The 25,356-nt window shown below is 44.1% G+C and overlaps 1 protein-coding gene across 1 annotated transcript; it reads right to left on the minus strand.

The window, feature by feature from the left end:
• Positions 1-107: 107 nt before the first annotated feature.
• On the minus strand, positions 108-24,620 carry Nlrp9 (NLR family pyrin domain containing 9). Its single transcript, XM_012952019.2, has 9 exons — positions 24,337-24,620; positions 18,579-20,114; positions 14,524-14,679; positions 12,074-12,241; positions 7,853-8,020; positions 4,525-4,695; positions 3,805-3,975; positions 2,828-2,998; positions 108-258 (listed from the first exon to the last, which is right to left on the minus strand). The coding sequence occupies exons 1-9, from the start codon at positions 24,618-24,620 to the stop codon at positions 108-110; spliced, it is 2,976 nt and encodes a 991-aa protein (XP_012807473.2).
• Positions 24,621-25,356: the final 736 nt, after the last annotated feature.

Raw genomic sequence — 25,356 nt, forward strand, 5'->3', positions numbered from 1 at the left:
TAGGACATTGGGAAAAAGTAATCTTGAAGTCATAGCCTACCACTACTGTGATGTGAAATTTAGGGACAAAGGAGAAATGTGGCAAAGGGAAGCCTTTGTGACAAAAACTACTTCTGGGTGCTCTCCATCAGCGGAATCCCCTTCATCCTGCACTCCTCCTCAAGCCAGGGGTGACGCTGGATAGTCAGGCAGGCTTTCTTCTCTTCGACGGCTTGCAGGAGCAGCTGAGCGTCCTTTCCAAATGCCGATTTGTCCAGCCTGCGGGGAAGATGAAGTCTTGCTTACCTTACACACAATCAGTTGTAAGGACCCCGGGTCTGCTTTTGAAAAATTATCCCTATTCCTCCTTTTCATCCTTCCCCAGACATGACTGAGAGCAGTGTATTGAGTGTGTAGAGAAAAGCATCATTGGCTCCTGGAAAGTAGAAACCTGCTCACTCACACGCCACAGCGGAAGTCCATAGAAAGCACACATCCAAATATTAGGGTGAGCCAGGCGTGGTGGTGCACGCCTTTAATCCCAGCACTCGGGAGGGAGGCAGAGGTAGGAGGATCACTGAGGTCAAGGCTACCCTGGGACTGCATAGTGAATTCCAGGTCAGCCTGAGCTAGGGTGAGACCTTACCTCAGAAAAAAAAAAAATATATTAAGGCTTAAGTTAAACAATACTGAAGTTAGGCAAAAATGACCATTTTTACTTGTTGCATGTTGGGATACCTAGACACATTTAATATTCCTTGTACTTGCTGTGGCTCCTTGGCTGTCTCCTTCCCTACATACCTATTCAATGCCACTCAAAATTCTCCTTAAGGTCGCCTTGGGAGCAGTTCTACTCAATAGGCTTGGTTGTCAAGAGCTGAGTGTCTGGAGCCATCAGGCCTACCTTCCAGTTATAAGTGAACAACTCCCTAGCCACATTACTTCAGGCAATAGCACCCCTTCCTCTGTGAGCATCCATGCTCATATAGATAACCCAAGGAAACAGGAGTATCCTTATGGGTTACTGTGATGAGATGACATACTTACGGGAACTTAGAGATCTGCCAAGCGCTTTCAGATCTGGCTTCCAATTTCAGCCCCTGGCCTTTCTGCCTCTTCACTCATCAGCATTGCTTGCAACTCCCACACATCTTACCACTCTGTATTAACACCCCAGCACTTCCAACATCTCACTTGTTCTTGCATATTATTCCTCCAGTGCCAGACACAAGACACGAGCCACCCTTTCATTCGGCATTGTCTTCAGCACATCTTCCTTATCTAGTGTTGTGCACTGACTGGGTCAGGCATCTTGGTCTTACCCACTAGAGCTCAGGGAACGTTGCACACAAGGCAGTGGAAAGAATGTATCAAATGCTGCTCTTACGACTCCCCAGAGAAGCTTCTCTTTGTGAATGGCAGCAGATACTGAGGAGACTCAAAACTCAAAGTGCTGAAAAGAAGAGGCTGTTTCAAGTTCAGTGTAAATGGGTCCTCTCTATCATGCCCTCTAAGGCTCAGGGAATACGCAGAGGGTGGTGGTGGAAAGAATGCAAGAGCCGTAGGGTGGGGGGGACTTGGGGCCACTGTCCTTGGAACATGAACTGGTTGGTGCGTTTATGACCTTGTTACATTCACAAGATCTGTATAATATGCCTATCGACATTTTGATGTAGACAATTTAACAAGGCTGACATATTGGGCATATTTTTTTTCTTGCCACCCTCACATATGGGATTGGCAACTAATTCCTCACAGTCTTCTGTATAGATACTCCCAAGTATGAACTCCTTTGATGAGCTTTTAGAAACAACTCCAGCTGTGCTCTCTTTAAGCTCCATAGTTAGTTACCTACCTTTTGCCCACAACCTTGATAATAGATATGCCTTCCCTGACACATACTCATTTTAAGTTCCTTAACTAGCTACTATTATTTGAACTTTTACCTATAACCTTGAACATGAATGGATATACTTTTCCTAGTAACAGACAAGTTCCCCTCTGGGTTGTCTCTGCCAGGAGTTTCCACCCTGTGAGGCAGCACAAAGGCTATTTTGACTGCTTGAGAGATTTTTTTTTGGTCTGAGTCAGGGTTCAGTAAAAAGTAGGGCAGGGACTGGAGAGATGGCTTAGCAGTTAAGGCACTTGCCTGCGAAGCCTACGGACTCATGTTCAATCTCTCTCCAGATCCCATGTAAACCAGATGTACAAAGGTGAGGCCAAGCACAAGGTTGCACATGCACACTAGGTGGCGAAAGTGTCTGGCATTCAATTGCAGTGGCACAGGCCCTGGCACACCAAGTTGCTTGCTCTTGCTCTATGTAAAAAAAAAAAATGGGGGGGAATAGGGGAATAGGGGAGAGTAATGGAAAGGGGTTATGATCAAGCTATTCTGTGTTAATGTATTCAAACCCTCCCAAAAGACACAAATGTCATTCTGTACACATCTATCTAATGTTTTCTAAGTGCCACTGGAACATTCAGAACTGTATCCACTGCTGTTTTACAGTGAATGTGTCCCTAATTCGTGGTTTTGTACAGCTATTTCAAAACCTTCCAGATTATGAGCTGGGGCTACATATATGCAGGCGGCCATGTTTGTAGTAGAATGGTGCCTCTCAATTATTGTCTCCTAGGGGACATTTGAAAACGTCTGAAAATGTTAGGTGGTCCCAGATAGAGGTCGATGCTCCTGGCATCTTATGAGCTGATAAAGAAATCAAGGTTGGAGCTCAATATCCCCAAGTATACCAGCAGCAACCCAAGACAGAGAACTCCCAAGTACAGTGTTAATGGAGCCAAGGTTGAACAAAGCACAGTGGGACAGTCTTGCTCTGAAGTCACTCACCCAAGCACCTCCAGGGCACAGTTCTCATTGCTCAGGGCCTCACACAGCATCATCAGCCCATCATAGTCCATGGTTATCCAGCTGAGGTTCAGGGTTTTCAGTGTTTGGCAGGTAGTGAGGACCAAGGCGAGAGATATACAGCAATCAGTGGTCAGCTGGCACATGTCCAGCCTGTGACAAGGGAACACACCAGGGGAATAGGATTGTTACTTGCTAGCTTCATGCCTCTGAGGAGATGTTAAAGTGTAGATGTGTGAGTCTTATCTAGGATGAATACCTGAGCAGCCCTAACATCCATAATCAAGACTAAGCAAGCTACAGTTTCATTAAAAAAATTTTATTTTGAGAAGCCCAACAGACTGCCTTTTTTATGGGGTGGGGGGGGGGGAGAACTGGCATGCCAGGGCCTCTAGCCACTGCAATTGAACTCTAGACACATGCACCCCTTGAGCATATGTGTGACTATGCGCCACTGTGCATCTGGCTTATGTGGGACCTGGAGAGTTGAACATGAGTTCTTAGACTTTGCAGGCAAACACCTTAACCACTAAGCCATCTCTCCAGCCCATAGAGTAAGGTTTTATTTTATCTACCTTTGAATTGAAAATTTTCATACATGGATATAATATATTTTGATCTTCCATTTCTGCCTTTTGCTCCTCCTTTTCACCTCCTTTCCAATAACCCCCTCTTCTTTCTACCTAGTCCCTCCATTATTATGTATTTTTTGCCCTCCTCCATTATCCATGTAGAAATGTTGATAATGCAGGCAATGAGTCACTGTGAGGCCATGTCAGGGTCACTCCACGTCTTCAAGATGATGTTTCTAAGCACTCTTTCCCACCCTCTCTCCCATAAGGCACAACACATTTTAGCTCATGAGATTTATGGGTTACAAAATTCTTTTAAAGCCTATTGACCCAGCTCTCTCTGCAAATAGGGGGCCTTCCTCACAATGAGATTCCGTATATACTCACCCAAGACTCTCTAATCTACATCTAGGATGTTTCAAAGCTTCATATATCCATTGGACACCAACATCACGTATTTCATTGTTCCCAAGTTTCAGAGTCTTTAGCTTTTCATTGCCAATAATAAGAGAATAGATGTTCTTACAGCACATTTGAGTGAAATAACACCCTGGAAGCCTGGGGACAGACAGACCCACACACACACAAATATACCAACTCATGAAATCCAATATGAGCAGTTTAACTTGTTTTTATTTCTTGGTGCTAACCAAGAGATGCCTACATACTTCTGAGATGCTATTAGTGCTGTATTCCCTCACCCCACATATGCTCCACCCACACGGTTCCAGGAGCCACTGCTGAGATGCAGCGTGAGGCAGGGCCTGATGCCCTGAGTGATAGGCTGCAAGAGCCTTTGGAAGATGGACTGTGGTTTGCATAATGACCTGGCTGGAGGTGGTGTCCTAGTGGGTTTGAGATTTCCATCTAAAGATACGCCTGTGCTTCTGTTTTGTCCTATGAAAGCAGGCCAGCCTCTTCTGCCATTATGGAACTTCCCCTGGATCTGTAAGCTTCAATAAATCCCTTCCTCCATAACTGTGCCTGGTCTGGAAGTTCATCTCAGCGAACCTGAAACTGTCTGCTACACTCCTCTTCCTTTTTCTTTTGACTGTCAGTGTCCAAAATAGAAGCCCCAGCAGGGAACAAGAACCCCGCCAGTCCTACCACAACTCCTTCAGGTTGCAGTCTGTCCTCTTCAGTGTTTCACACAAATATGCTACTCCATTATCTTGCAGGAAATTTGCCCCCAGATCGAGGACAGTGAGGAATCTGTTGTGCACAAGGGCTTGGGAGATGTACTGACAGACAATAGAGGTGAGACCACAGTATGACAACCTGCAAAGATAATCACAAATGTCAGCTCACTTAATAACACTTACATAATGCCTGTAGTGGTTTAAATGTAAGAAGTCCCCTATAGGCTCACGTGTTTAGACACTGGATTCCCAGATGCTGGCATGATCGAGAAGGTTGTAGAACCTTAAGGAACCACAGCTGAACTGGAAGGAGGTCACTGGGGGTGTGCCTTGAGGCTTTATACAGCCACTGCGGCCCCACTTCCTGTTTGCCTGTTTGTCCTCTGCTTCCTGGCTATGAATGATGTGACCAGGCAGCCTCCCACTCCTGCTGCCATGCCTTCCCTGCTAAAACGGATTCCACTCTCTGGACCTGTAAGCTGAAATAAACCCTTCTTTAAGTAGCTTCTTGTCAGGTATTTACAACAATGAGTTCAAGTAACTAGCACGATGCCTCATGTGAAATCTTTCCAGTTGTTCCTCTACTGAATTTCTACCTGGCATCAAAACTTGAGGTACCAAGGTTTACTTTTCATGAGCTTTGGCACCACAGACTTTTCCAAGTGTGAAAGTTGATTTCTGCTAACTTTGCAAACTATGCAATAAACAAATCCTTCTGCCCATATCACAAACTAGTCCATGTTACAGAATCCTGTTTTAGTGGGGTATCCATTGAAAATGGTAGATTTTTTTTAAAGTTTGGTTTAGCATTTTTAAATTACTAAATTATATTTTCTTCTTTATATTTCATTTTAATTAACATACCATTTCATCTTGAAATCTATTATTTGTATAGAGAGCCTAGTATTTAAAAATATTTTAATTTATGAGAGAGAGGAAGAAAACAGGCATGCCAGAGCCTTTAGCTACTGAAAACAAACTCCAGTTGCATGCTCCATCTTGTGAATCTGGCTTTACCTGGGTACTGAGGTAATGAACTGAGGTCCTTGACTTTGCAGGCAAGCACCTTACCTGCTAAGCCATCTCTCCAGTCCAAGATCCTAGTATTTTAAATTGCTAAGTAATACATTTGAAAGAATTCATGATCATTGTAGCTCATTATAACTACTAGTCACTCAGTGTCCTTAAGTTCAGTTTATTCTATAACATCAGACAGTAATTTAATAACCAAATACTTTTGTCTTATAATAGGTCATTTCTTTGCTACCTGTACTTATACAGCATTCAATTTCTTACTATTCAGGGCCTTTTCCCTTTTCTTGACAATTATAGTTTCAATATTTATTAGCTCTAGGATTTATTTCACAGATTAAAAAGTCCCAACTGAAGAAACTAAAAGTCCCTAGTCCTAAAAAAGCATGAGAGTTCTTCAGTGTCACACAATGCTACTATTTGAAAATTCTACAACTGACCTCATGAATCAGGTCCTAGTCAAAGCACACTGAAAATGTTGTACAAAGCTACCCCAAGGCCACGAGAAGGTGAATGTGATGCTTAAATGAATTTTATGCTTGGACTTTGTCCTCATCATGAAAACTTTTAAATTTATTTTCACTGTTTTTATTTGAGAGAGAGAAATAGGCAGGGGGGGAAGAGAGAGACAGAATGGGTGCACCAGGGCCTCCAGCTGCTGCACCTGAACTCCAGATGTATGCAACCCCTTGTGCCTCTGGCTTAGCTGAGTCCTGGGGAATCGAATCTGAGTCCTTTGACTTTGCAGGCAAGTGCCTTAACCACTAAGCAATCTCTCCAGAACCCCCTCCCAGCTTTTTAAAATTAATTTATTTGCAAGTAGAGAAAAGAGAGGAGTGGGGGGGGGAGAGGGAGCAGGTGCGCCAGAGACTCCAGTCACTGCAAATGAATTCCAGACACAGGCACCACTTTGTACATCAGGCTTTATGTAGGTACTGGGAAACTGAATGGGGGTCATTAGACTCTTTTGGCAAGCACCTTATCCACTTCTACAGCCCCTAAAACATTTTATAATATGGAAATGTTCCAAAATCAAAGGATTTTGGAGAATGGGTAGTTAACTTGCATTGGTTTTATTTAATGAACAGGTATCTCAACAATGGCCAATACTTTCATACTCTTGTCTTTTATAGGCATTAATGTGTATGAGATGCAAATGTGCAAATTTACATACACATGCATGATTGTATTTGATACAAACAGTTTTATGTCCACATATTCTTTGACGGACTTGGATCTCCTTGAGCAGGTCCCCCATTTTAAAGTATTTGTTTGAATTAACAAGTCACTTGTGTGGCTCCTCTGGGTAAGTAGAGAACCTTCTCTTCTGCTACCATGACAAATGGCATTCAACTACAGCCATACTACTTGGAATGTCCCCGGTCTCAGAAGCTAAGGAGGGTGGGCCATGGTCAGTACTTGGATGGGAGCCTTCAACACTGGCAGAAGAGGATGGTCATGGAACAAATTAGCAAGTAAGAAGAAACGTCTTGAACTGGCAATAAGCAGACCATGGAAAGCCTTGTACCAGAAAGGAATCCGAATGAACTACTTTCTTACATATGTGCACTATAGGTATTGCTCTTCTAAAGGCCTACCCAAAAATCAATCTAAAAATGAGAAATAAGATATACCAGGCTGGGGAGATGGCTCAGCAGTTAAAGGCACTTGCTACCAAAGCCTGTAGTCCTAGGTTTGATTCCCCAGCGTCTACATAAAGCCAGATGCACATGATGGCACAAGTATCTGGAATGTATTTGCAGTGGCAGGAGGCCTCAGTAGGTCCATCTTTGCCTCCCTTTGTCTCTGCTTGTAAATAAATTAATAAAAGATATTCACAATAAATACATATGAGAGCTAATCTGTCTTCTTTTGATTTTAATCTCATGGTGCCTTTGCTCACGTTTTGCTTCTTGATAAAGCAACTGAGGCACGTAGCAATGAATGCATTTGACTACACATTCCACAGTCTCTTACATAACCCATTGAGTGGAGAGATGGCTTACCAGTTAAGGCTCTTGCCTGCAAAGCCTAAGGACCCATGTTCGACTGTCCAGGTCACACGTAAGCCAGATGCACAAACTGATGCAGGTACACACATGCACACAAGGGGTATATGTGTCTGGAGTTTGATTGTGGTGGCTAGAGGCCCTGTTGAACCAATTCATTCATTATCTCTTCCTCCCTCTCTCTCTCATATGAAAAAATAGACCTATGTGCAGCTCTGGGATCTCCTTAAGCCTTACACCCCCAGGCCAACTCACATCAATGTCTCCAAGACACAGTTTGGGTGTTTCAAGGCTTCACACAACAATATTGCTCCTTCATTTTGCAAGGGATTGTCTACCAGTGAAAGATGCTTCAGCTTCTTGAAGATGAGGACAGAAGCAAGGATTCCACAGCTTTGACTTGAGATGCCACACTTCCCCAGCCTACATGAGACACACATCATTGGTTAGTAAAAACAAACAAAAAAAAAATGGGGAGGAGACTGGAGAGATGGCTCAGTGGCTAAGGCACTTGCCTGCAAAGCCTAACAACCCAGGTTCAATTCCCCAGTACCCACGTAAAGCCAAATGCACAAAGTGGCACATGCATCTGGAGTTTATTTGCAGTGGCTAGGAATCCCTAGCATTCCCTTTATCATTATCTCTCTGCTTGTACATAAATAAATAAAATAGAAAATGATTTGTTTAAAAAAGGCTTTGGGGCTGGAAAGATGCCGTAGCAATTAAGGCATTTGCCTGCAAATGCCAACGGACCCAGGTTTGATTCCCCAGTACCCACATAAAGTCACATGCATCTCAAGTTCATTTGCAGTGGCTAGAGGCTCTGGCACACATTCTCTCGATCTGCCTCTCTCTTAAATACACACTTTCTTTTTCTTTTCTTTTCTTTTTTTTTTTTTTTTGAGGTAGTGTCTCACTGCTGACCTGGAATTCACTATGCAGTGTAAGGGTGGACCTGAACTCACAGCGATTCCCCCTACCTCTGCCTCTCAAGTTCTGGGATTAAAGGTATGTGCCACCACACCTGGTTAAATATTTTTAAGGCTTTATATGATATATACAAGAGTGACCACCGATAGAATTTCTATATTAGTTACTTTACTCGTCCCTGTGTCCAAGTACCTGGCAGGGAGCAGCTTAAGGAAGGAAAGGGCTCATTCTGGCTTGCAGTCCCAGGGGATGTGTTCTGTCGTGGTGGAAAGGGCGCCGGAACAGGAGCAAGAAGCCAGCTAGTCACATTGCGTCTGCATCTGGAGTTCGTTTGCAATAGCTAGAGGCTCTGGTGTGCCCATTCTCTCTTTCTCTCATATTTGGTCCAAATGAAGACAGTGCGTCTAACGCCTAAGTTTTGAAGCCAGGGTATAATAGAACTGCATCTTTACAATGTGTAAGAAACTAATATGTTGGAAATCTCTTAATGTGGAAAAAACTTTTACATGTAAAAATCAATCCAAACATTTTCAGACCGATGCCTACCCGTGTTTGGGCTTGAACTCAGGTCCTCATGCTTGAGCAGCAAGCACTTCAACTGAGCCGTCTCCCCCGCCCCTCCCCCTCTCAGCACTGTTCTTGCGGGGCTGCCTTGTACTATGAGAGTCAACACACCCCTGAGCAGTCCCCACACCATATGCCAGCAGGGCCCTAACCATCCAATTCCGACCATCTCATATTTCTCCAGACATTAACACCTTCCAAGGGACAACTGATTTGTGTTGATGATCATTAAGACCTGGGTGTGATGACCTCTTACCCCCAATACTAATGTGAGGTTCATTTAAGGTCCCCAATACTAATGTGAGGTTCTTTAAGAACACTGCTGGTTTGCTCTAGAGATGACATTTCCATAAAACCATCTATTATAAACTCCTATTTTCTTTAGGCCTGACATTGAACCACCACACATAAGACTGAGGAACTCATGTACATTCTGTTTTCATGCATTAAGCCTCATCATAGCCAACAGGAGCTTGTATATGCAGGTTTCTTTTTAAGTGCACGGCTGGCTAAATGTCTGATTCATAATTAAAACCGTTTCTTGGGGGCTGGAGAGACTGCTCATCAGTTCACAGTGCTTGCTCGCAAGCCTGCTGGCCCAAGTTCGATCCCCTCAGCACCAACATAAATCCAGATACAAAGTGGCACACACACCCGTAACCCCAACAAGCTGACGACAATGGGAGACGGAGTCAGAATTGGGAAGCTGGTAGCCCAGCTAGATAGTGCACATGGAGCCGGAAAACAAAACCGTGGGAGGCCCTGTCTAAAGTGGAAGGAGAGCGCCAACGCGCCAAGGTAAGGTTGTTCTCAGGCCTCCACACATATGTCATGGCGACACGCATGCCCATATACATAATGCACGCCACACACCGCCACAGTACACCTCACACACCACGCACACAGCACGCCCACACACACATACACACCGTGCGCACACCTGGCGCGCACACCTCGCCCACCGCGCAACGCCCCCCCCACGCCCAACACACAACACCCCCCCAAACCCCCCACACCCACCACACACACACACTTAAAGTCAGTTATTTCCCTATTGAGGCAATACTTTCCTAATTGTTCTCTCCACTAAGGGAAAATTACCAGATTCAATGTTTTGGCTCATATTTCATAGTTATCTAATTTGGTTATGGTTGTACATATTACATATTAACATGGGTATTATTCAGCCATAAAGAATAAAATTGCATCATTTTTAGGATAAAAAATGGATGGAACTGGAAGTCATAGTAAGAAAAGAAGCCATATTTAGATAAAAATGTTCCACATATTTTTCTCATGTATTAGCTACATTAAAAAAAAAGATATGAAAGGGGACGGGGGGGGGGGAGGGAGGCTATTACCATGGGATATTTTTTATAATCATGGAAAACGTTAATAAAAATTGAGAAAAAAAGAAAATGGGGAAAATAATAATAATAGAGATGAGGTGAATGTGGTGGCACATACCTTTAATCTCAACACTCAGGAGGCCTAGGTAGGAGATCCCCGAGTTCCAGACCCGCCTGAGACTCCATGGCGAATTCTGATCAGCCGGGGCTAAAGCGAGACCCTACCTCAAAGGGAAAGACGATGAGTAGAAGAGGGACTGGGAAGAGGAGGTACAGGGCGAAGAGGGGGTTCACAGGAACTAGATTCACTGGAGACCTGAGAATGCTATGCTGAAACCCACTATTGTATACAAACAATATGTACGAACAAAAACTTCTAACAGGGTCGTCAAATAGAAGGAGGCAGTTTCAGAAGGGAAGGAGACCACAGGAGGAAGGTGGGTGAATATGCTGAAAGTACATAGTGAACATGCATGAGAAGCATCCTACCAGCCAGGCGTGGCGGCGCATGCCTTTAATCCTAACACTCAGGAGGCTGAGGTAGGAGGATCGCCATGAGTACAAGGTCACCCTGAGACTTCATAGTCAATTCCAAGTCAGCCTGGGTTAGGAGTGAGACCCTACTTCGAAAAACAAAACAAAAAACCCCACCTAGCTAAAGATACTTGCTTGCAGAGCCTGATGGCCCGTGTTCGATTCCCCAGTACCTACATAAAGGCAGATGCACAAAGTCATACACGCTTTTGGAGTACACACACACACACACAGTGGCAGGAGCCCCTGGTCCACGTATTTTCTCTTTCTCAGAAAACAAATGAAAAAAAAAAAAAACCCACAAAAACAAGTGAGCAACAGCAACAACAACAAACCCAATCCCTGAGGTTGAGGAGATGGCTCAGTGTGAGAGAGCTTGCTGAACCAACATGAAGATCTGAGTTTCATCTCCAGCGACCATACAGAAAGCTGGTTGTGGGACATGAGAGATGGGTTAGTGGTTAAAGGCACTTGCTTGCAAAGCCTGACAGCCTGGCTTCGACTCCCTAGTACCTATGTGATGTCAGATGTATGAAGTAGCATCGGGCATTTGTTTGCGGTGGCAGGAAACCCTGGTGCACTCATGCTCTCTTGTCTCTCTCCAATAAATGAATAAAATTAACAAAAAAAAAAGCTGGGGCTGGAGGCATGGCTCAGCGGCTAAGGTACTTGCTTGCAACGCCTAAGGATCCCAGTTCGATTCCCCAGTTACCTACATAAAGCCAGATGTACAAGTTGGTACATGTGTCTGGAGTTCATCTGCAGTGGCTAAAGGCCCTGGTGTGCCCATTCTCTATCACAAATATTAAAAATAGCATCCTGATGGAGCTTATTACTTTGTACAATATGTGCTTCAAGAGATTTAAGATTTTAATCCCCCCCCCCCCAAGATAATCCTTAAAAGAACACTCATGGAGCTACATGTGGCGGCATGCACCTTTAATCCCAGCACTCAGGAGGCAGGGGTGGGAGGATCGCTTGAGTTCGAGGCTAGCCTGGGGTACAGGGTGAATTCCAGGTGATCCTGGGCCAGAGTGAGAACCTCCCTCCAAAAAAATAAATAAAACGAACCCTCATAATGCACAAAATATTGACTTACATCAGCTCTTCCACACCACTTGAGGGGTGTTGCAGGGCCATACACAGGTTCTCAATCCTACTAAGGTAGAGATCAGTGCCGTACAGGTTCAAGTATTTCAAATGGCCAGTGGGAAGAGTTGCATTAAATAATTTCAGGCCGCCTCCAAAGTTCAACATAAAGTTACACCTGCAAATAATGCGTAATACTGCATCATACCAGGAAGAGGAAGAAAGCAAAATACCTCTCAAATAAATCCTCTCTGCTTCCCTTGCTTAGCCACACACACTGTTCAGGGATTCTCTGGTCCATGAATTGTCACTGTTACCTTCGGATACCAGACAAGTCTAAAGATAGAGATTTTTTTCTTTTCAAGCTTCCGCATTTCTATGCAACACCTGGAGCACTGCAACCTACTTGAGCTGGACTTATCCCATATTAAACGTTGGTCAAGCCTTCTGAGCACAGGCCAAGCTATATTTGCACCTGTTTGCATTTTGAGATTCTAGTACAATCTAAATGCTCATGTTTGTATTTGTATCCCAGATTGTATGTCCCCAAGGAAAGAGACCATTTTTTTTAAAAATAGCTATGTATATGCAAGCAGAAAGAGACAGAGACAGAACATGCGTGCCAGGGTCTTTTGCCACTGCAGACAAACTCCAGAAACATTCACCATTTAGTGCACTGGGTTTTACATGAGTACTGGGAACTGAATCCCAGCTACCAGGCCTTATAAGCAAATGCTTTTAGTCACTTCCAGGCCCTCAACTTGCTCACTGATTTAGCTATAGTAGGTAGCCAGTGAGCCCCAAAGATTCCCAGTGCTGGGAATACAGAAAGCCCTTTCTACCAGGCCTGGCATTTCAGCTGAGTACTCAGGTCCTCATATTAATGTAACAAACACCTTATCTACTGAGCCATCTCCCTAGCTAACCTATTTAGCATCTTCCTGGTCAAGTCTCCTCATGATTACCAATAGATGTCATGTTTAATCAAGTAAATTTCATACTGTTTAGAACAGTTAACTCACACTGGCTATTATTTTAATATGCATGTACATTTATACTCACAACATACTGTTATTTAACATGTACACATTGTGATAGTTTATATTAATTGCCAACTTGACAGGTTTTAGAATCACCTGTGTGGGATTGTGTAGATTAGTTTAAGTTCTGCATATCTATAAGGAATTATCTTAATTAGGTTCATTCAGATGGGAAGGGAAGAATTACTTTGAGGCAGGGTCTCACTCTAGCCCAGGACCTGACCTGAAACTCACTCTGTAGCCCATAGTGGCCTTGAACTCATGGTGATCTTAACTCAGCTTCCCTAGTCTAAAGGTGTGAGCCATCATGCCCAACTGGGAAGATCTACCTTGTGGTGGTTTGAATGGATGTACCCCAATTGATTCAGGAGTTTATTAAGAGCTTGTAATTTGGATCTTCAGCCACCTGGCTAGAGGAAGGGTCGCTGTGGACTGTCGGCCATTGCTAGTCACAGGCTGGGACTGTGAGAAAGCTGGCCTGGGCTGCTGGAGATGACTGAGGACCTTGGGCTGTGGGATTGCAGCCAGCCCTACGGTCAGAAGCCCATCCTGGCGCCCGAGCTGGCCCTCCTTTCTCGCAAGGTTGTAGTGTGTCTCATCTTCACCTAGAGGAAAGGGGACCAGTGGGCCCTCCCCCCATCCCAAAGCACATTCCACAGTCTAAGGTTCTGCTCCCTTCCCCCGAGTTCCTGACCTTGTGGCAGCTGCCTAAGAGACCCTTATATGGTAGTAAGCAGTCTCCCTGCTGCTGTAACCATCCACTATGATGCTGAAGTCCCGAAGCTTTTCCTCTGGCTTCTGTTCTCTCCCTTGCAACTTCTCCCTCACAACTTCTGCCTTCCAACACCAGCCAATTAGATAGCGACCCATAAACCTATGTGTCCAATCACTTTACAGTCTGTATGTGCCTTCTCAACCTTTCCAAGTGTGTATAAACCCACCTCCTTTTGAATAAGTGAGACAAAGCCCTACCCATCAGACTGTCTTCCGGGTGTTCATTGCTGTAGTACTCACCCTGCTGTCCCCAAATCCTCCTGCCCCGGTGACATCAGGGGCCAATGACATTCCCCCCTCCCCCCATCATTAGGCCCCTTAGTGGACAGGTCCTAGAGCCCAGCCCTGGGGTGTGGGGTGGATTTGGAATTCCAGTCTAAAGATATGCAAAGTGCCTGAGCTCTGCCTGGAGTCCCTCATATGGGCTTGCTTGTGGTGCTGGGGTCCACGGGGCTTTCCCCTCTCTGTCTGCTTGGACCTCTGAAAGTGGGCCAGCTTCTTCTGCCACTGAGGAACCTCCCCTTGCTCTGTAAGCTTCAATCAATCTCCCTTCTTCCTCCTATAAACTCTGTCTGAGGGGATTTCTTTCTAAAGGGCAGATTACTATCAGACCAAAAACTGGAGAAAACAAACAAACCCAACTTACGTCAAGCTCCTGAGATGGTATTCAGACATTGATAGGTCTTCACAGAGACTTGTAAAGGAGTGATAATTGAAAGTGCAGTGGTCCAATTCCAATGTCTTGAGGTTACTGTTGTTTCTGAATAATGTGCACAGGTCTTTCCAAAATTTCTTAACCGCCCTGTAATGGGGATAAAACATCATTATTCATCAGAAGCTCAATTAACTTCAAGATACACCCCAAATGAGCTCAGAAAAAAAAAAAAAAAAAAGCTGATAGAACATCAGCCTGGAATAGGGAGAAGTTTATCCAGGTAAAATAAATTAACATAGTATGTTGGTTAAGAACATAAACCCTCAGCCTGGACCAGAGTGAGACTATCTTGAAAAACAAAACAAAACAAAACAAACAAAAAAACCCCCACATAAACCCACCGAGCATGGTGGTATATGCCTTTAATGCTAGCACTTGGGATGTAGGAGAATCGCCATGAGTTCAAGGCCACCCTGAGACTACATAGTGAATTCCAGGTCAGCCTGAGATAGACTAAGATCCTACCTCAAAAAACAAGACAGAACCCCAAGCTGGGCATGGTGGCACATGCCATTAATCTTAACAGTTGGGAGGCAGTAGTAAGATGATCACTGAATTCGAGGCCAGCCTGAGGCTGCAGAATCAAATCCAGGCCAGCATGGGATAGAGTGACATCCTACCTCAAGATATCAAAAAGAAAAAGAAAAAAAGAAAGTAAACCTGGATTCCTATTGGATTTGAGGCTCACTCCATAGCGGAGAATACATGGCCAGAACTGTAAACCTTGCCAAAAGTTTGTGGCTATGGATGTGGACCACAGGGTGAAATCTACCAATGTATGCCAAATGCACGGTGTGTCAGACCACCTCCTAAATATCATGTTTCTTCCCATAGATCAGTACTACTTGAAGCCTTGATCACCCGCATTTCTTACTACAACAGGCATAGGTTAATGCAGGGATGCCAAGCAGGTAAGGTTTCTGGGGAATAAGTGACTACATTGTGCTCAGCCTTAAATAGGACATCTAAACTGCTCCTCCAAGGTCCATGGAATGTCATGGAAAAGGGCATTGGAAAGAACGTAAGAACAAGCAGATGAGGGGAGAACCCATGTTCAGTTCCCTGGTATCCGTGCAAACCATATGCACAAGGGGCTAGAGGCCTTGGTGTGTCCATTCTTGCTCTCCATCCCTCTTTATTGCAAATAAAGGTACAATATTAAAATAAGTAAATAGCAAAAACAGAAATGAGTCAAGTCCAAGATGAGATTGAATTCCCGTGGTACCACTCATTAGTTATGTGGCCCTGGAGAAGTTCTTCAACTTTACTTTGTCTCCACTCCCCCACATTGTTGGAGACCCCCTCAGTGGATAGCAAACTGCATTGGAAAGCATTATCATGACAGGCGTCATGCATCTGAGAGATCAGGTTTGAGCTGCTAGCCCGAACCCAGAGAAGCTGCATATGGCAAGGGCAGCAAAGGGAAGAGGCTATGGGCACAGCACAAATGAGACACAGGTGCCCAGGAATCCCCCCTGCAATGTCATCACCAAAACCTGCCCCACACACTGTGCATGAAGGGAAGGAACATCTAAACTTCCAAGACACTGCCTGCATATCCATTCACACGGGCTCCGTGAAGTTAATATAAATGTTCATTCCCCTTTGTACAGATGGAAAACGCCCTTCAGATGTTGCTCTGGTCACGCAGATCCCAAATGGTCATGCAAAGTCTCAACAGGAAGCCCTTCTAACTGCAGCACGATGCATTCATCTATGAAATATCTACTATGGGGACTTTTGAGTCACCCCAGTGGTCACCACCATCTGAAAAGAGAAGCTTCTTGAACCAAAAGTGACAGTAGCATTAATGTATGGCAATAAGCATATATGTTTAGATGGAAGTTTGTTGGGCATCATATATGCATTTAGCCAGACAACGGTAGTTTCCCCCCTGCAGCTTATGACCTCCCAGCTATAGGCTTGTGACTAGGTTTTCAGTACCAGGCATGGATTCTTTCCTCCGGAGCAGGCCTCCAGTCTAATCAGAGAGTTGTTAGTTTCCCCCATAACAGACATGATACCATTACACCAGTGGGCACACCTGGCCTGGCTGGCCAGCTGTAAGGTTTGTAGGGTCCATTGCTGGTTAGGACTTTATGGTGGGGCTGGAGAGATGGCTTAGTGGTTAAGGCACTTGCCTGTGAAGCCTAAGGACCCCGGTTCTATTTCCCAGTACCCAAATAAGCCAGATGCACAAGGTGGTACATGTGTCTGGAGTTCATTTGCAGTGACTAGAGGCTCTAGCCCTTCCATTTTCTCTCTCTGCCCCCCACCTCTCAAATATTTTAATACAAAATACTTCATGGTGGCTGACTATACCTATATAAAAGGAGGGAAAAAAATGACATAATAAAAGGAAGGGCTTCAGTGGAGGATAGACTTGGGATGGGGAAATGGAGGCGGTGGAAGTGGATTATTAACAACTTCCATAATTATATGTGAAGAGGGGACAAAATAATTATATAATTATATTGACAACTTCCATATAATTATTATCGCCTTATTATATACTTAAATACAATAATTACACGAAAGTTGTCTATAAAAAGTGAAAGAAAAGAAACAAGGGCTTGTGTAGACTGTCTGGGAGCCAGGATGGCCAGGTCTGCTCGGCAAAGGCCTCAATGATGGTGAAGACCAAGGAGATCCAACACTCAAAATGACAAGAAAGACAAAGCCCAGTGTTTAGCATTGGATGAGTCATCTCTATCACACCCGCCAGGGCTCAGGGGACATTTGCGGAGGAAGTAGGGGACTGGATGTGAGTGCTGCTCTCAATGCTAACCTGTGAGCCTTCTCCAGGGAGATGATGGTAGACTGAGGAGACGCAAAACTCAAAGGGGACAATAGAAGGCTACTCAACCCTTGAGGATCTCCCCCCCCTCTCATGTCCTCCAAGTCTCAGGAACATTGTAGATGAGGGGGGTGAAAAGAATGTGAAAGCAAGCTGGGCGTGGTGGTGCACACCTTTAATCCCAGCACTCGGGAGGCAGAGGTGGGAGGATCACTGTGAGTTCGAGGCCACCCTGAGACTGCATAGAGAATTCCAGGTCAGCCTGAGCTAAAGTGAGACCCTACCTCATAAAACCAAAAAAAAAAAAAAGCATGTGAAAGCCACAGGGTGGGAAGGTGGACTATAAGGCACTGTCCGACCCACAGGAACCTACTAGTGCATTCATGATGCTGTGGTGGTTAGACCTGCACAGCCTGAGCCCACCAATATTTTGACAGAAGATGGAGGTGGTCAAAAGAAATAAGACAACAAAACAGAGGAAGGAATATCTTCAAACAGGGGGATCCTCAGTGGAATGGGGGCAGGGAAGAGGAGAAAAAAGATAAAGCTGTGGGAACAATGAAATTGTAGGATGTCCATAAGTTATAGTTCTCAAAAAAAAAAAAAATGAACAGAGGACTGGAGAGATGGCTTAGCAGTTAAGGCGCTTGCCTGCAAAATCTAAGGACCTATGTTTGACTCTCTAGATCCCACATTAGCCAGACGCACAAAGATGAGGCAAGCACAAGGTCACACATGCCCACTAGGTGGCGCAAGCATCTGGAATTCTATTGCAGTGGCCAAGACCCTGCAATCCTCCCTCTCACTCTCTCTAAAAATAAAAAAAAAAAATCTTAAAAAGAAGAACAGGCTGGAGAGATGGCTCAGCAGTTAAGGGGCTTGCCCATAAAGCCTAACGACTGGAGTTTGATTCCCTAGTACCCACATAAAGCCAGATGTACAAAGTGGCACATGCATCTGTAGTTTTCAGTGGTTGGAGACCCTGCCCGATTCCCCCTCCTCTCTCCTGTGGGGGGCGCACACCTTCAATCCTAGCCTTTGAGAGGCAGAGGTAGGAGGATCACTGTGATTTTGGGGCCAGTGTGAGACTCCACAGTGAATTCTAGGTCAGCCTGGGCTACAGTGAGACCCCGCCTTGAATAAAAACAACAAGAACAAAGAAAAACAAGAGGTTCATTGGTATACTTACTCTGTCTGAGATTCATCTGAAAAGATCTCTTCTACATGCAGGCGAAGTTTCTTTAGGAATCGAGTATACTTCAGACAGTGTGAGCACAGTGTCAGTTCATCCACACTATGAATACTAATGGACATCTCTTCAAATAAATTCCCCACTTGTGCTATGAGTCTGTCATCCGAGTTTTCCAACAAACTGTCAAACAAGTCCTGGAAACACTGTGCATTCATGGTCTCTTCTTGACTTAGACATTTAAGGCATCGGACCATCTCCCGCCTCACATCTTTATGCAGTAGAGAACCAAAGAGTGGTTCTAGCATTTTGATGACTTTCTCTCTGGTCAGTCCTACTATAAATGATCCTACCTGGTGCAAGTGGGTTTGGCCATGAGCCCAAGCTGCGGATAAAAGCTGAGCTATATTTCTAATAGCTGGGTTGGGATTTTCTGTGGGTTTTAGGAGGAAGTAGAACAGGGCGGCACAGAATGACTGCAATCGCAAGTTGTGAAACACGAATCGGTCACCTCTGGGCTTGAGAAGTTTTGTGTCCAGCCACACCAGGGTATCAGACTCAGATATGCCATTCCGCCGGAGATCCTCAGAGCTAAATACCAGTGTCTGAGTCCACTTGCCCTCGGCAGCCAAGGCACACAGGCTTTTCATGCGAGCTCTGTTCTGCTTCCATGGATACCTTTCACATTTTGCTTTGAATAAATCCTTTAGAAGACATGCATAGGCACTCGTGTCTGTCTCCACGTAAACTCTAAGGCCCTCTCCCCTCTCGAGCTGCCATTTTATATTATGACAGACGATCCAGCATGTCTGTGGATTTCTGCATGCCTGGTAGAGCGGTGCATTCATTTGCACAAACTGGTAGGCCCTTGCTGCTTTCTCCCTATCATAGAAGAAATGGGAAACATAGCTGCGTATTAATTCCTCAGGGAATTCCTCCAGATATATAACCCTTGGATGCTGCAACAAGAAATAAATTCTGGGCACACTGGTCTTTCCTAGCTCAAGCAGCAGAGAGGAGTCTGGAAGCATTGTTCTCTGCAGCAAACTGCTCAAGATAATTGGTGTCGGCTGCCTTTGGCTCCAGTCAGCGCACAAATTGGTCCTAAGTTCCAAGTCATATTTCAGTTCTTCAAATCCTTCCATGATGAACAAGATTTTCTCTGGCTGGGAAAATATTTCATTGGCCATCTGTGAACACTCAGGCCAGTCCATGGAGATGAGCTCTAATAAGCTCGTCTCTGCAAGAGAATTCATCTCATAGACGTAGAAGAAGAAAACAAACTTAAAGCTCTCCAGTAGATTTCCTGATGCCCACTCCCGCATCACTTTTAGTAAAAAGGTAGTTCTGCCGGCTCCCTTGACACTTTTTACTACCACGGTGACTGGTCCAGGCTTTTGATCGAATATATTTTTCAATGTTTGATACTCATTACTTATAGTTTCTCTATAGAAATGTTCTGGAACTTGAAGACAAGTTTCTGTGTCCCAGAGGAGTCTAAATTTTTCTTTCACATGATCTTTGTATGTGCTTGGCCTACCTGGGTCAGTGAGAACAGAATACAAGGCAGTTAACTTCTCAGAATGACTCCTACAGCTATAAACACATGTTTGACAAGTGACACGTCTGGATGACCATGATGGTTAACTTTACTAAAGGCTACAATCTATTTGATACTTGCCTATAGTGGTAAAATTAGATGTTCACCTCAAGTAACAGCTACTATAAAGCATGAAGATGTGTTACTTACCAAACTGGAAAAGTAGGGTTCCATACCTTCTAGCTGAGAATCTATAAGAGCTCTCATTTGCAGAAAGTCTATCAAGAATTGGTGGTGTGTGTGTGTGTGGGGGGGGGACTGGAGAAATGGTCTGCAAAGCCTAATGACCCAGGTTCAGTTCCCCAGTATCCACATAAAGCCAGAAGCACAAAGTAGTGCATGCATCTGAAGTTCATTTGCAGCTAGAGACCCTGGCATACCCATTTTCTCTCTGCCAGGTGTGGTGGTGTACGCCTTTAATCCCAGCATTTGGGAGGCAGAGATAGGAGGATCAATGTGAGTTTGAAGCCAGCTTGAGACTAACCAGTGAATTCCAGGTCAGCCTAAAATAGAGCATGATGCTACCAAAAAGAAAAAAGTATTAGGGTTTATGCCAGGCATGGTGGCACATGCCTTGAATCCTAGCACTTGGGAGACAGAGGTAGGATCACCATGAGTTCTGGGACAACAGAGTGAATTCCTGGTCAGCCTGGGCTGGAGCGAGACCCCACCTCAGGAAAAAAGAAAGAAAGAATTAGGGCTTAGAATGTTGCCGTTTTTGGCCGAGAAGACATTGTAGACAGTAAAGTGTTTTCCGTGAAAGCTTGAAAGCATGAGGACCTGATTTTGATCCCCAGGACCCACATAAATTTGAGTGTGGTGGTATGTGCTTGTAACCAGTGTTGGAACTGTGCAGACCATTGATTCCGGAGGCTTATGAGCTAATTGGTGAGGTCCAAGCCGAAGAAAGCCTGGAAAGTAGATGGCATTCCCGAGGAATGCCACCCGAGGTTGTCTTCTGGCCTCCATGCACATCTGCAAGCATCTACATTAAAAAATCTTAAATGTCTAAATGTGCCTCATTCTCAATAAGATGTTCTCATTCCCACATCACAGAAAAGTGTGGAAATCTTATATGACTTGAGGTTGGATGGATAAATAAATGATTATGGTTGGCTGTAAGTTTCATATCTACTTCACTTGAAACTATAAGGTCTAGGTTATTTCTATTACATTGGGCTCACTATGTTTAATTACAGAATTTTTTTCCAATGTGTTTTTACTACGTATATTTCACATCAAAGCAATTAGCTAGAAGAGAATGGCTCCTCTGGCTTAAATCCAGACAAAGACCATTTACTATCTGAGGAAGCGTGCATCGAAGTTGGTAAGAGATTGGTATAGAAAATACACTATCACAACAACCCAAGCACACTGCCTCCACCACAAAAAATGGCTGCATCATCCTAATAACATATCCAATGTGGACTCCCGATGAAAAAGGACATTTTCATGTTGGGATTTGGGAATGTTCACATGAAGGGGATACAAGGGCAGATGAGCCTCAATTCCCAAGCTCCCTTAAGACTCTATTTCTAGCCAATTCCCTACTAAGTTGAGCAGAGCTCTATCTCAAAGGCAAACTTGCTAATGCAAGACCCACTTTGCTGCCTGAGCTCCTCACTCCTCACCTTGCTATCTTTCTCAACACAGAACCGAAGGGTCTTAAAATATTCCTAAGCCACTCTCTGAAGGGACATCTGTCAACTCCATCATACGACATGGGCCCAGCATCCTGGTATAGTCTCATAGCTTCTCCTCCTGCCTGGACACACTGTATCCTAATGATGGAAGTTAGGTGTTGAGACCCTCCCTGCTTGCTCGTAAGTTAACATGGGCCTCATTTTTAGCTCATGAACTGTAAGCAGAAGCAAAATGTACTGGTGGTTTTGTTTTGGTTTTTTGAGGTAGGGTCTCACTCTAGCTCAGGCTGACCTAGAATTCACTATGTATTCTCAGGGTGTCCTCAAGTTCATGACGATCCTCCTACCTCTGCCTCCCAAGTCCTGGAATTAAAGGGATGTGCCATCATGTCTGGCTTTTTTTTTTTTAAGGCTTTGTACGTAGTTCTCTTGGGCATGAGCCCCGTGCTATTTTCACTGAAAACAGGAAAGAGTGCATGAAATGGAAGGGAAACCAGAGAAGGCCAGTCTTTGGCTTGTCACTTCTTAGGGGCCATGCACCCATCAGGGGTTAGCAACTGCTCTACAAACAAGTATATAAAATATACTCTTTCAGGGCTGGAGAGATGGCTTAGCGGTTAAGCGCTTGCCTGTGAAGCCTAAGGACCCCGGTTCAAGGCTCGGTTCCCCAGGTCCCACATTAGCCAGATGCACAAGGGGGCGCACGCGTCTGGAGTTCGTTTGCAGAGGCTGGAAGCCCTGGCGCACCCATTCTCTCTGTCCCCCTCTCTCTGTCTTTCTCTCTGTGTCTATCGCTCTCAAATAAATAAATAAAAAAATTAAAAAAAAATACTCTTTCAGGGCATGGTGATGCATGCCTTTCATCCCAGCACTCAGGATTGTGAGTTTGAGGCTAGCCTGAGACTACATAGTGAATTCTGCGTCAGCCTGGGCAACAAATATAAACAAAAAGAGGGGATGGAGGGATGACTTAGAAGTTAAGGTGCTTACCTGTGAAGCCTAAGGACATAGGTTTGATTCCCCAGTACCCTCATAAGCCAGATGCACAAAGTGGCACATGCTTCTGGAGTTTGTTTGCAATGGCTAGACCTATTCTGACACACCCATTCTCTCTTTCTGCTTACAAATATATAAATTTAAAAAAAACAGGAGGAGTTACTTCTTTGTAAAAATTACCAAGGTTACAAATCTCTAGCCAAGTTAACCAAACCAGAGAGAGTTCCAAATTAAGAAAATTAGAGCAACAGACTCCAGGAGAATTCACATGCATTAAAGAATACTTTTATATTCAGAAAGCTGGAAAATCAAGAATAAACTCCTAAACTAGTATCACCCACTCAAATTAAACCCAGAGGATGTTAAATAGTTTAGGCAGACCCTTACTAAGCAATGAGATTGAGGCAATAAGAAATGTCTCCTCAGAAAGCAAAGTCCAGGATTGGATGTATTCACTGGTATATTCTTCATTTTTTTAAAGGAAGGACCAGAATCAATATACTTCTTTTCCTTTCTATTTTGTGTGACAGTTTGAGAACACAACTGAACTCATTCTGTGAAGTTACTCTTGCAGCTAAACCAGGTAAGGACACACAGAAAACACAGAACTAGTACTAGTTTTGCGTTGATAAGTTTGGATCTTTGAAAAGGATACTTCAAAAATTTCAGAAAAAAACAACAACCCTAGGCTGGGCATGGTAGAGCATGCCTTTAATACCAGCACTTGGGAGGCAGAGGTAGGAGGATCGCTGTGGGGCCAGCCTGGGACTACAGAGTGAGTTTAGGTCAACCTGGGCTAGAGTGAGACCCTACCTGCAAATATAAAATCATAAAGTTAATAGGGAAACAAAGGGTATTAGATAGCCAAAGCAATTCTAATCAGAACTTACAATACTAGGGATAATTTTTAAAAAATTAAAAAATATATTTTATGTATGAATGTATATATGTATTTCAGAGAGGGGGGGGAGAATGAGAATGAGCATGGCATGCTAGGGTTTCTAGCCTCTGCAACCAAATGCCAGGCACATGTGCCACCTTCTGCATTTAGCTTACATGGCTACTGGGGAATCGAACCTGGGTCTTTAGACTTTGTAGGCAAGTACCTTAACTGCTGAGCCATTTCACTAGCCTGAGAACAATTCTTGTCTTAAGATTATACTATAGAGTAATAGGGACAAATACAGCATAGTACTAGCTCAAAAAAATAAATAATAACACACAAAAAAAACCACATGTAGAATAGTGGGACAGAAGGGAGGACCCAGAAATAAAGCCACACAACTTTGGCCTCCTAATTTTTGAAAAAGCTCTCAAAAACACACATTGTAAATAAGACAGCCTATTCAACAAATACTACTCTCAATAATGGATATCCACTTTTAGAATGAATTTAGATCCTTCTTACTCACTCTGTACTAAAATAAAAAATCAATTCAAAATGGGTCCAAAACCTTACTAAACAACAACAGCTTCTAGGAAATTAATTTTCTCCATGGGTCACTTCTCCATTCTGTACTTACTTGCGACCAGTCTCCGAACTTTTATCCAGAGATCTTTCCTATGGATCAGTAGAAGCAAGCTCAGCACCACCTCCCATGCCTGCCATCCCGGGTAATGATCCTTCAATTTCTGTGCCAGGTCTGCCCTTGAAGCCTCATTGATTTGAGACCAGGGAATTGGCTCCATTTTAAACACTGCAGCCTCTTGGTGGAGGAGTGTCTTAAATGTCCCGTACTCCTCATCATTGAGCTCGTTCAGGAAGTCCACCAGTGTGAAATGACGAGGTGATGATTCGGCCATCTCCACCAAGGACTGAACGTGAATTTCTTGGTGTGTGTGTGGGTGGGGTGGGGGGAATTAATCCTCAATATGAAGGAATAAATAGCACCTGGGGAAGAATGGTAAAATTACAGAGTTAAGTCTCTAAGGCTTAAAGTGGCTCAGCAGTATTCCTTCTTTCAAATATATCAGCCCAGTTTTATCAAGGGGAAGAAGTTTTATCATTCAGCTCCTTGGTATAAAGCACATGGATCCAGGGCTACTGATTACAATGTACTTTTCATGAAGTCAGCTGTCAGTGCGGCAGGCAACTAAATGACCCTGTGATAAAGTGGTGTAGTTTCTCATAGCACCAAGGAAAGAAGGGAAACTGGTCATTTCTACTTTTCTACCTACCACTGTGTATCTCTAGTGACACTTTTCAGATCTGAATATTGACTTTGTCATGAGGGCTGCTATTAAATTCCAACAGAATGTTTTGTACTGCATATTTCTTTTAAAAGATCACACACACACACACACACACACACACACACACACACACACACAATTTGGTTTTTCGAGGTAGGGTATAACTCTAGCTCAGGCTGACCTGGAATTCATTATGTAGTCTCAGGGTGGCCTCAAACTCATGGCAATCCTCCTACCTCTGCTTCCCAAGTGCTGGGATTAAAGACGTGTGCCACCATGCCCAGCAAAAGATATTTATTCTTCTTCTTCTTCTTATTATTATTATTATTATTATTTTGTGTTTTTC

Source organism: Jaculus jaculus, chromosome 14, assembly GCF_020740685.1.
Source record: "Jaculus jaculus isolate mJacJac1 chromosome 14, mJacJac1.mat.Y.cur, whole genome shotgun sequence".
NCBI classification, from domain to species: Eukaryota; Metazoa; Chordata; class Mammalia; order Rodentia; family Dipodidae; genus Jaculus; species Jaculus jaculus.